The sequence below is a fragment of the Coptis chinensis genome, chromosome 7, assembly GCF_015680905.1.
Source record: "Coptis chinensis isolate HL-2020 chromosome 7, ASM1568090v1, whole genome shotgun sequence".
Lineage (NCBI taxonomy): Eukaryota > Viridiplantae > Streptophyta > Magnoliopsida > Ranunculales > Ranunculaceae > Coptis > Coptis chinensis.
Window position 1 is genome coordinate 2,518,876 of NC_141462.1, and position 12,006 is coordinate 2,530,881.

At 36.2% G+C, this 12,006-nt stretch overlaps 1 protein-coding gene across 1 annotated transcript; it reads right to left on the reverse strand.

Annotated features, from left to right (window-relative positions):
- Positions 1-9,189: 9,189 nt before the first annotated feature.
- Positions 9,190-11,346, reverse strand: LOC147485190 (cytokinin riboside 5'-monophosphate phosphoribohydrolase LOG1-like). The gene is made up of 8 exons (XM_086569704.1): positions 11,238-11,346; positions 10,957-11,094; positions 10,753-10,850; positions 10,616-10,646; positions 10,431-10,530; positions 10,263-10,333; positions 10,013-10,156; positions 9,190-9,725 (listed from the first exon to the last, which is right to left on the reverse strand). Exons 2-8 carry the CDS (start codon positions 11,089-11,091, stop codon positions 9,633-9,635), a joined length of 672 nt encoding a protein of 223 aa, XP_086425830.1. The 5' UTR covers positions 11,092-11,094; positions 11,238-11,346; the 3' UTR covers positions 9,190-9,632.
- Between the last annotated feature and the right edge of the window lie 660 nt (positions 11,347-12,006).

Consider the following 12,006-nt stretch of genomic DNA (forward strand, 5'->3'; position numbering starts at 1 on the left):
GCACCACTCATCGCATCCAACAAGTGTTGAGCATAAAGACCATTACCGCCATAAGAAGTGTGTTTCAAAACTGAAACATGACAATAAGGTGTTTCTCTCTACCAATAAAGGAGACTCAGTGAAAGGAATAATAGGTCTCACAAGTGGTTGTCAAATCGGGTGTTTCTCCTCTAAAATATGTATAGTCTCCGCAGTATTAGAGGCAACCCCTGATGATGACAACACTTTTACCACTGCAGTAAAATATTCATCAGCAACTTTTTGTAAGCATCGATGCATATACTGAGTGGGAAATTATTTTCTAGTTGGCTGGATTAAAGGAGGCTCTATTACAGACTCTAAGAGACAAAATATCCCACTAGGCTCATTACATGTCGTCAAAGCATGGAGAATATGTTTCTCTTGAAGGTTTTTTCTATTACAAGAATGACATTCTTGACGATTCTGTGGTTGAAAAACTTGTAGAATACAACGCGGTAGAAGGAAGAGACGAACCCAAGGCATAACTGAACCAGGATCAGCCGTAACGTCCCAAAGAACAGATTTTAGTGCTTCAGAAAATGTCAAACGACAAGCACGTGGTATATTTTTCACAGTTTGAAAAGGTATACGAAATGTGCTATCAAGTAATGTCTCATCAAGAGAAGATGCAACAAGCGGAATAGAGGTAACCCCGTCACCCTTCTGTGTCAAGAGTGTAAGATCTGTTGTGTTGGGATTAGGGGGTGGTTGTGGTATGCCCATAATGACGCATAAGGGTTCCCTATTCTCCATCAATGCAGGTGGTTCTATAGTATCATCTGGATAACGACACGGTATACCAAGTGCATGGATGCAAAGACAAAGGCCACAAATCCATTTGTTTATTGACTTTAAGGAGTTCTCCAGTGACAAATACAATTCACAATCATCCTTAAGTTCATCCCGTACCCTGTCAATACTCAACTGGCAATCCATATATTGTTTATTGAAATATGTGAAAAGGTAGGGAATAGTAAACCCATTATCGTTTACCCCATTAATGCATCCGTGACAACCCCAGAAAAGACAATGAACATGTTTCTTTGAGGGTGGGGCAATAAAACTAGAAGAAACAACTGAGAGGGCAAGGCCTTTCTTCCCTCTCATAGCCAAATCCCGTCGATAGCTCAACAAATCCCAAATTTAGTCGAACAAACTTAAAACCCAAAACCTTTACAGACAAATCCCAAATCAAAACAGACAAAGCCCAATACTTAAATCCCGTCAAACAACCAAAACCTGACGAACAAAACCCAAAATGGCCAAAATCCGAACCCGTCGTCGAACAAATCCTAAATCATTTTTTTTTTTTTACTTAGGGGAGCACAATAGGTCTCGGGTGGTGGGTGGAAGCGTCGAATGGGGTTAGGTTGTGATAATGGTGGCTAGCAGTGGGTAAATATGATGGTAATGACTTTTGGGAGTTGTGTTGTTGTTGTTGTTTTTTTTTTTTTGTTGGCTTATTTGGCTTTGGAGGGGGGAGAGATGGAGAAAGTGGTCTGTTTTTGGGAGATGGTGGTCGACTTTTATGATGTCGGTGATTGAAAGATGGTAGTCAGATTAGTGGTTGAAGAAGATGATATGGTGGTCGGGTTTCTTAAGAGGAAGATGGTGGTTGTGTTTTTTGGGGAGAGAAGGTGGTCAGGTTTTTTAAGGAGATCGAAAGATAATAGTTGTGGTTGTGCAAGGTGAATGTGGCGGTGCTACAAAGTTAGGGGAGGTTAGGTTGTGTGTAGATCTTGTTTTTTAGGTTAGTGGGGTAGTGGCGACAGTAGTGCATATATAAGTTCGGGTTTTTCTGGGTTGATAGGAGATGTTGGTGGCAGCGATGGGTGGTGGTGGCGAGGGTGTAACAACATGAGTGGTGTTGCCAAGGTTATATTAGGTTTTTTTTTTTTTTTTTTTTTTTTTTTTGTAGAAATTTTATTAATAATGAGTTTTATAATTAATTAATTAAGACAAACGTGTAACAAACTGCAACGCAAGTCTTTTCTGAATGACATAATTTATCATCCTAAATACAAACTCGTTCAAACCAGCTGCCATTACATTATTATCCATAGCTTTCTACAATCTCTTAAGGAGCTCAATCGACTATTGTGCTAAGAAACTGAAAGTTTCGAAACTAAATGGAATAAAACAATGTTGATTAACCTTACAAGCTTCCTCATGTTTCTCAATTTTTCATGTCGCTGCTCTATTAGTTGTTTCTCCTATCTCAAAGTCCTCATTCCCAAGCCCTACCAACGGAGAGGCTCCAGTTACATCAACACATGTATGCTTTCTCTCAGACCAACTATATACATCCGCATGCCAAAGTGTCAATCTGCCCTCATTCGGATTAGTAAGAAAATTGACGGGAACCTCCTTCTTCACTTGTACCCTAGCCCTCCAAATTGCATCACATAAAACTTATCTAACTTGATCATGTCGGTATTGGTATTTGAAACCTAGAAAATGTCTGCAATGTGTTACATGGTCCCCGAAAGCGTCCAGTTTACTCTTTTTTTATACAGGACAAATTAAGACCACCATCAGAGTACAAAGGGATCATGAGACGGTACCAGAGAATAGTACCAAGGCCGGCTCTGAGATTGTGGGGGCTTTAAGCGAGTTTTTTAAATCAGACCTTTGTAAAACCCAAAATATCAAGTAAAAATCATATACATATTGTTTATAGAGTAATAATCCATTTTAAGGGTCTTTTAACATCAAATTGGCGACTGATATTCTAGTGATAACCTTACACATTCCAGCCCAAGTTCGACTCCACATAGTGGCACTTTTTATAAATTGAACACAAAACTAGGTAATGAAGTATTGGTTCACCCCAAATGGAGGCCTTTTTAGCTATTGGGCCATTTCATGGGGGTCCTAAGCAGTGCCTATGCTGCCTACCCCTCAGAGCCGACCCTGAATAGCACAATACTCCACCCACGACATACGCTATCCAATCCCCTCCATCGGAATAGCTAGCAAGTATAAAATATTTTGTATATTTCGACTGCAAACATCTAATGACTGTTTTTTTACGAACAAATAACTCAAACTCCCTCTCAAGACCAACAACAATATTTTTTACTGTTTTTATTTTTTAAGTGGGAGTATGTGTATTGTATTAATATAAAAGGAAAAAAAGAAAACACTTTTTTTTAACACAAGTTTGCTAACATAGGGAAAAAAAACCAAGAGCGAAAATTTTCTATATGCCCAACTCTAGGGGAAATGATTTTTTTTTTTTTTTTTCTAAATTAAGAAATGACAATATCCACTGGAATTTACAATTGAAAATTACACATATAGCACACCATAAGATGGTCTTGTCTTATTAAAACTACATTTATCGCTTATACTAAAACATCAGTATGAATTACTAGAATTAACAAAATTCGCTCTTACACTCTATAGCCATTTAATTAAATCAAATATTTCTTAATAGACTACACTTGACACTCTCAGACTCTCTACGCCCACTAGTCCCACGGATACGTCCAGTTTAGTTTTGCATTCTTATTTTTCCTTTGTTAACGTTGTTAAAATGAAAGCCATGAAATATGTGAATGAGAAATTTTATATCTAAAGGCATCACCAGGCCCTCAAAAGTCCGGTAAAAGGAGAAAAATAAAATGAAGGATTTATATTGGAGGATTTTGAGTTAAAAAGAAGATTAGTTCCTGAAAAAAAATCAAACGTTTGTTGGTGAAGTGGCGTCGTGCTTGGCCAAGTTAACTGCAAGTCACCGGTTTGACTCGAACTCGAACCCAGGTTTGACACTACTAAGGCCACTCAAGCGAGAACTAAAACCAGCTGCCATGCATTCATTCTCTTGAATGCTTTTCAACAGTTGTGCTTTAAATTTTCTTTTAGACCATGGTTCTTCTAAAACTTCCGATAAAATCAGAGACACTTTTTAAAGATGGAAATAGAGATTGAGAGTGTTTTTTCAATTGCTCCCTCAAATTGGGAGATAGATAAGAGAACTATATAAAGGCTCTCTTGGTGATGCCCCAGGTACGAGTTTTTTTCACATTTTTTTCTCTAATCTTCTAATCTTTTTTGTATAACATAAACACAAGGTAGAGTGATGTATTGTTGTTAAAGGGATCCTTTTAATCAAATTATAATGTTATGTTTAAAACAATTTTGAAATTTATTATGAGGTAACTCAAAAATACCTCCTGTTTTTTTTTTTCAATAAACAACTCAAAAATACCTCATCTGCTCTGCTAGTGATGGATATTCAAATTAACCCTTAAAATATATAGGCACCCAACTCATAAAAGGGCGGGGGACATAATAGGCACAAAGCCTCAAACTTGACCACGTGCTTCTGTTATATGGGTGCCCAGCTCCTTCGATTCAAGATTTTTCATCACATCTCACGTGAATCACATATTCACGTCGTCATCGTAACTTCGTAAGCACACCAGCAAGTCAGGCTGCTATAGGCAAGTCCAATGGTGTTATATGTGCCGCTAAAAGGGTTAAAAGCCGAAACCATAACACCCTCCAAGCACCAAAAAAAATGTCATTTCAATTTTCATTTATTTCTATTTATCTTCAAAAGGGTTTTTAAATTTATTACTATTTAGTCTTCAAGACAAATTAAAAATCTCTCTCTCTTCCCTCCAAAAATTAAGACCAATTTGCTATGATGAAGAGATTGGTGGGCATAATGATTTTCAGGACCTCCTCAAATATCTCTTTCTTTCTAAATGTGGTCACCGGCGAAAGCAAATAGTTTATGCCTAAACTCCCAAAAAGCCATCAATCTTATATTTATATACATACAACGTAAACTCCCAAAAACCATCAATCTTATTGAGTTATTGTCTTGAAATGCTTTGCCTACTTTTCTTTTCTTTTGCTTTTCAAAAAATGCAATGTGTTTTGAATCTTTGACGTTGTTGGGTGGCTTTTTTAATTAAATTAAAAGAATATAGCTTTTGATTAATTGGTAGAGATCTTGAGATCTAATAACCGAAAATGACGATGATTTAATATTCTTTTTATTTCATATATACCGCCACCCGAACCCGCCAAAATATAGGGTTAGGGTACAAATCTCATTAACCCGATACTCGTTCTTCTTTTCATATAGTAAATATAACACTCCAAGCACAAAAAATTTCAATGTGATTCATTCCTAAAACTTCATTCCATTAATTTTATTACATTTCAATCCAAATTTCTTCTTTTCATATACATACTCATTCCACTTCATTTGTTCATGCAATAGAGACAACAATCCACATATCCATTCAACTAAACAAAATTCATTCATTAAACAAATATGATTCAATTTATTCAACTAAACAAAATCCATAGAAATAAATCAAAACACACATAAAAATAATTTCTAAATTAATTTTCGTTCAAACCCTCGCGAGCTTGCCTCTTTTTTTATTTATTCGCTCACCGTAATTCTCGCAATATCAGTTCTAGCACCTGCGCTTCTAACTTTGCGACCCTATCATGTGTCTTTTTCTTCTCTTCTCGCTCGGCCACTAAATAATGATAGTATTCGTCGGTTGTAGTCATAAACAAATCGTGCATCCCATGCATCATTAGCTGCGACTCGACATATTGCGCTCTAAGTGTAGCCTACAAAAAAATCAATAACTTTAAGAAAAATCATCACTATAAACCAAATATAATTCAAGTTTCAAAATATAAACCAAGTACTAACCTCATCTAGAGTGTCAAAATCCGAGACAAGGTTCGGAAGATAACTTTGATCAACATAAGGTATATGTATGGCGACATGCATTCCTTGAGATGTAACTATGTCAAAGCTCCATGAGTTATCCGAATCGAAAGGAGCTGGAACAAAAGACTCGTAAGGACCTTGAGATGAAGAGTAAGGCTCAGCAGGGTGTGGGATACGCAAATCACTTCTAATAGCCTTATGTCCCACAAAGTCCATATTTGAAGCTCTGTACATGTTAGCAAGCAATATGGGACCCCTTGAGACGCGATCCCAGTAACTATCGTAGTCACCATTCACATATAAATATAGAGAAGCTTGTGGTCATAAGTCTTCATACATTCTAAGATAGGACTTCTACTGACTGCTCTTCCCAATGAGCACATATTCTCCGGAGGAGGATGTGGGATGAAAGGTGTCCCAACGATTTGGTGGCAACACCTATCGCCCAGGTACCACACGATGATACCTCCAAACTCAAAGATGATTCAGCGCATTGTAAGATTATACGAACGACGTACACGATTAATCGCCTCACGTAACCAAACATCATATATGGTATCTCCCTCCACATCATCAACATTTAATTTCATATATCGAGTATGAAACCATGGTGTCCACTGTATCGGCAATGCCGACTTAGTCTCGATTTGGTTACGATCTAAGTGAATGTTGTGGCGTTCTTGACTAGTTCGGCAATCTTTAAAGTCATTCATCCATGCTCTAATCCGTAGGACGATATCACGGTCTATGTTCGATCTCAAAAGAGGAGTCATGGTATGGTAGGTACGTACTCATGCCACCAATACTATCATAAAAACAAATATCAAAATCAAACTTGTACATAATTTAAAAATTATAATACTATCATAAAATTGTAATACTAAAAATTTAAAACTTACTTGTAAAAGAGGGGTGAAACCACCACATTGACCATTCGCAACATTAGCTGTGACTCGGCACGCTTGATCCAACACGTAAATCAAAGCTCCAAACATAGCACCACCCCAATCATAATAACCAAACCAAACACTCTATCCAACATAATTCTAGTGAACTATCACCCGTGTGGAAGAAACACTGCGTGATTAAGTAAAAATAGAATGTTCTCAAATATCTCTCCCGATCTATACCCGTCGGGCACCAACCTTCGTCACTCTCTTTTCGTCTTCTCCATGAACTCATTCACAAAAAAGGAGGGTTTGATACCCCCTTTAGCCCAATGCTCGGCCTTATATTCGGCCATTTTTTATGTGCATAATCAAAAGTCACGAACCAACCTTCTCCAAACGTAACGACTTTTTCCCTTTCTACGCTCATTCCCGTGAGCATAGTAACATCTATTGGAGTGATGCCTATCTCGCCTTGTGGAAAGTGGAAAGTGTGAGTTGTGTCCCACCACCGCTCGATCAAAGCGTATATAAAACTACGATCGGCGTTTTGATAATCACATCGAAACAATAACCCAAACGGAGATTGTAAAATTTCATTTCTTATGCCTTTAAAACAATCTCCTTTGGCAACCATTATCTTCCACCAATTATTTACGGATGCCTAACAACACCGCAATTTCATCTCCCCCCCTCCCCTCCCTAAACATATTTATTCAAAATATTTATTCATTAAAATTAAAGAAAATACAAATTATGATGTTAAAGAAATCAAATTGAACCGATCAAATACTTACCATATTTACATGATGAGAGATATGAGTTTTCGGGTTTCTAGCCAATGTAGCATGTGTTAGTGGATCGACTAGGTCCGGAAATTCAATTATTAGATGGTTTTGTAAATTATAGACTTCGATCATCAACGTTTTGATCCTCATCAACGTTTAGCGCTGACGTCGACTCTTGTGTCAATCTACTAACTGATTTTCGACCGAAAATTCGGTTACCCTTGTTACTCATTTTTCGTGGTACCTGTAATTCAATCAACAATATCCTCTTTATAATTTCAACTTAACCAAAGCACACAATTTCAAACTAACATTCATAAATTCTAATATTCTAATTCAATTCAATTCTATTCTATTCAATCACAATTCAATTCAATTCTAAAATCAACATTCAATTCAATTCTAAAATTGAATTTGCAATTCTAAAATCAACATTCAATTAAATTCTAAAATCAATTCAATCACAATTCAATTCAATTCAATCACAATTAACATTTCTAAACTCGAATTTCAATAAGAGAGTGAAACTTATGAGTATTGAATACAAAAACGGAGATTGAGGAATGAAGGAGTGAGGAGAGAAGAGGAGTTTTTCGAGTTTGTTTTTGGTAGTGAGGGATTGAGTAATGAAGGAGTGAATTGTTTTTGTTTTTGGTTTTTGAAAGTGAGAAGAGAAGAAGAATGAGGGATTGAGGAATTGAATAAGTGAATTGAGAAGAAAAGTTTCGTGCATTATAGTGTCTGGAGTGTTGTGCCGTCTGTTGCAATTTAACGTATAGACGGCAGAAACTCTGCCGTTAATATCCCGAACTTAACAGCTGTTAAAAATCTCTATTGGACTGGTTTTTCAAATTTGGGTTGTCAAATTTGACTGGGGCTGCTAAGGCTGAGTCCAATGGCTCTCTATCCCCTTTAAAGCAGAGCTAAAGTCAGCATATTTTACTCTCTATTATTAATTCCCTCTATATATATACAAAAAATTTTACTCTCTATCCTTATTTTACTTTTTATATATAGAGAGTAAAATAATAATAGAGTGTAAAATCTTTTGTATATATGCATAAAAATTAATGATAGAAAGTAAAATATGTTGACTTTAGCTCTACTTTTAAGAAGATAGGATTGGACTAAGCCTAAAATAACTATGTGGCACTTTTTAGAAATCCATTATAGCTACCTTCTATTGGACTTGCTGTTATTTACAAGAATTCCGAAGACTTGTATCTTAGGTAACCAGAACATTTTAGTGATTAGTTTTTAGCCAGCGAAGGAGTTGAAAAACCAGAAGAAACAAAAATGTTGATGTTATTGTGGGGCCTAAACTACTGAGGACCCTGATCAAACTAAACAAAATCCAAAGACCCCGTCCACAAATAAATACCCAACAAATGGATTGCCCCACACCCAAAAAGGAAGAGACTATATGGACCACCTTTGAGCAGTTCCTATCCCAAAAAGGAAGAGGGAGTTTATTTATAACACTTACCTGCTCAGCTCAACCTAGCACAGCAAGTTTTCTATTCAGTTTTTAAATTCAACTCTTCTGTCAAACCTCTCACTAAAACACGTTGTGGAGGTCATATAGAAATTACCTGCTCAGCCATTTCACAATGAGAGCGGAGGAATTGAAGTATTAGAAAAACCCATCTTATTTCCTGTGCAATTCTAGAATGAGTTATGGGAAGTAATATAGAAAATTCATGGGACCTCATTTCTATGATAAGTTGTATATAACAACTCGCTTCATATTAAGCTACTCTTCTAAGGAATAAGTCAATAACCGAGTATGAAAAACTTTAACATTTAGAATAGCCGAAATGGCACCTCAACATTCGATGCCTCAGAGTGGTACACCATATTTATCAAACAATGCCATTTTCATTGCATCAAGAAAAAAAATCCTAATATGCACTTGCAATTTCAATATAAGTACAGACCTACTGTCATATCCTCTCTTTTTTTTTCGATAATGAAACTACTTTCATGTTTCATATCCACTGATCCACGATCCACGATCGCACAGCTTGAAGTCTTCTTTCAATCAACACCTATTTAAGTCTTTCTCTTGTTAGTAATTTGTCTAAACAAGAGAGACAATCAGACGAATAAAAAAACAGAGTGAGTCTGGATATCTTTCTGTCAGTACTCTCTCAACTGCAAAGCCTACAATAGATATGTTAAATATGAACAATTTGAATGAGTCGGATACTCGGATCTCTATGCAATCTAACGGGGGTTTCCACTTGAACTAGACTCCAATAATTGGTCCACTTCCCAACTTTGGCTGGGCGCCACCTTCTGATGGACAGGTGCATATTCCTACAAAATAACAATCATAACATAAACAACTCATTCTCTACTTTTCCCTGCAACTTTATTGTGTAATCCAATCCAATAATTCAACAAGCAAGCTTTATAATCTTACAGATCATTTTTTTCCTTAAAGTAAGATTAAGTATGTATTGACCTACGTGATGTGTATCTTTAACACATTAATAAAACATAACCACTAATCATTCACTACTATAACAATCTGTGTATGACTGCTTCTATGGCCTTCCTTTCTAATTTTTATTTTATTTTCCTTCTCTTTGTCTTTTATTTACCTCCATTTTCTGGATTAGTTCTGCTGGTGTATTTGCTGAGACTACAATTTGTCTAGCTGAATCCTCAATGAAACCTTCTTCCACTCCTTTGTCAAATAACGCAAGTAAACTATTGTAATATCCATCTACATTAAGTAATCCCACCTATTGCGAAACAAATCAATAAGTCAATGAAATAAGAAAAAGAAAAAGCTTTTATTTAGAGAAAAAAAGGCAATGGATTATCATATGATGAATTTTTCTGACTTACTGGTTTTTCATGAATTCCTAGTTGTGCCCATGTTATCATCTCTAGTAATTCTTCCATAGTTCCATAGCCACCTAAACAAGATGAATATGGCAAACAAATAGAAGGAGAGTAGTGAACGTATCATTAACGTAGAAGCATTGGCTGAACCTGAACTAATTAGTATCTTACCAGGAAGGGCAATAAAAGCATTAGCATATTTCGCCATTTCTGACTTTCTTTCATGCATGTCTGCAACTGTTTTTGTTTCTCCAATGGTTGTTCCTGATATCTGCAATAGGCTCCTTACTTAAAAGATATACTACATAGTTATGAAACACGGTAAAATGAGGACTTCAGGATAAGATTATATATACCTCATGTGGTAAGAGAGCCTTGGGGATAATCCTACAAGCCAGATAAATCAGGTATTAAAAGTTTTTTTCTTGCAATTAAAGCATGACTTCCCTACCATTCGTGCATACTATCAAAACAAGAAGGCATGAAAGAATACCCAAGAACATGGCAACCACCATGATAAACTGTCTGTGATATTAAGCCCATTAGACCAGCACTACCCCCACCATAGATCAAATCGATTTTTCTCTCAACCTAATAACAAAAAAGGAATATACAATCAATATGAGCCAGTAGTTCCAAAAGCAAAAGTGCTAAAAAAGAAAATATGGCATTATGTCACTTCCAATATATTTACTACCAGCTGTTTGCCGAGTTCAAGAGCAGCATCACTGAATGTAGACTTATACCCAGCTCTACTTCCACAGAAGACACAAATTCTCTCAAACCTACTTTTCTTTTCACTGGGTACATGTACATCTCCAAGTCCTTCCATTTTCTAAAGAGGGTAAAAGAAAATTGAACATAAAGTGGTGAAGTAAAGAGGAGAAAAACCAAAAAACATATATAAAAAAAGAATCAGAAAGACGTAAAAGAAAGTCAAAAGGAAGAGTTTGCATTGAAAAGTTGAGAATCACACACCTACAAACCTCCTTTTGTCTCTCCAAAGGTCCAAACAACCAAGTACTTGGTGCTGTGGAAGAGCCCAACAAAGAGCCCACCACTCAAATGCTGTATATAGTCCTCAAACTCATCTGGTCCCCCACTCCCCCTCCTCCTCACCTATATTAATATTTTAGGGGTGAGAGAAGCCATGCCCCATGACCCATGCCTTTCCTCTTTCAGCCCCGTCTTAATCAGTACTTCGCTTTATAAGATTCTTGACTAGCTAAACTACGTTGACATACGTTCAAGTCTTTGGTACTTAGAATGACTCTGGAGTCTCCTTAAATGTGTATTTGGAGGCCATGCCTGTCCCTGTGGTCCAAGAGATTATATACCATGGCCAACACTTAATGCCCACACCTATTGGGATTCTAGGACAAGGATTTGTGAAAGAAGTTTTCCTTAGCTATTAGAAATTCAATGGCCCTGGGAGCAACAGTCTCTTCTTCATTTCAAGGAACTCAGAAAAAACTTCGTGTTAGTGTTTTGGTGATTAACTTTAGTTTTAGGTTGATAAAACCTAAGGGGGTGTTTGGATCCTATTTATTTATTGCCAAAAAGTGTTTATTAGTGAAAAAATATTTTTTGAAAAAATAAATATGTTTGGTTTCTATTTAAAAAAAAATAGTTTTTCATTCAAAAACATTTTTCCAAAACAAAAAATGATAATTTTAAAATGTTTTCAATTTAAAAACTTTTTTTTCAAGAAAAGCTCAAATAAACTCCAAGGATGTTTTAGACTTGA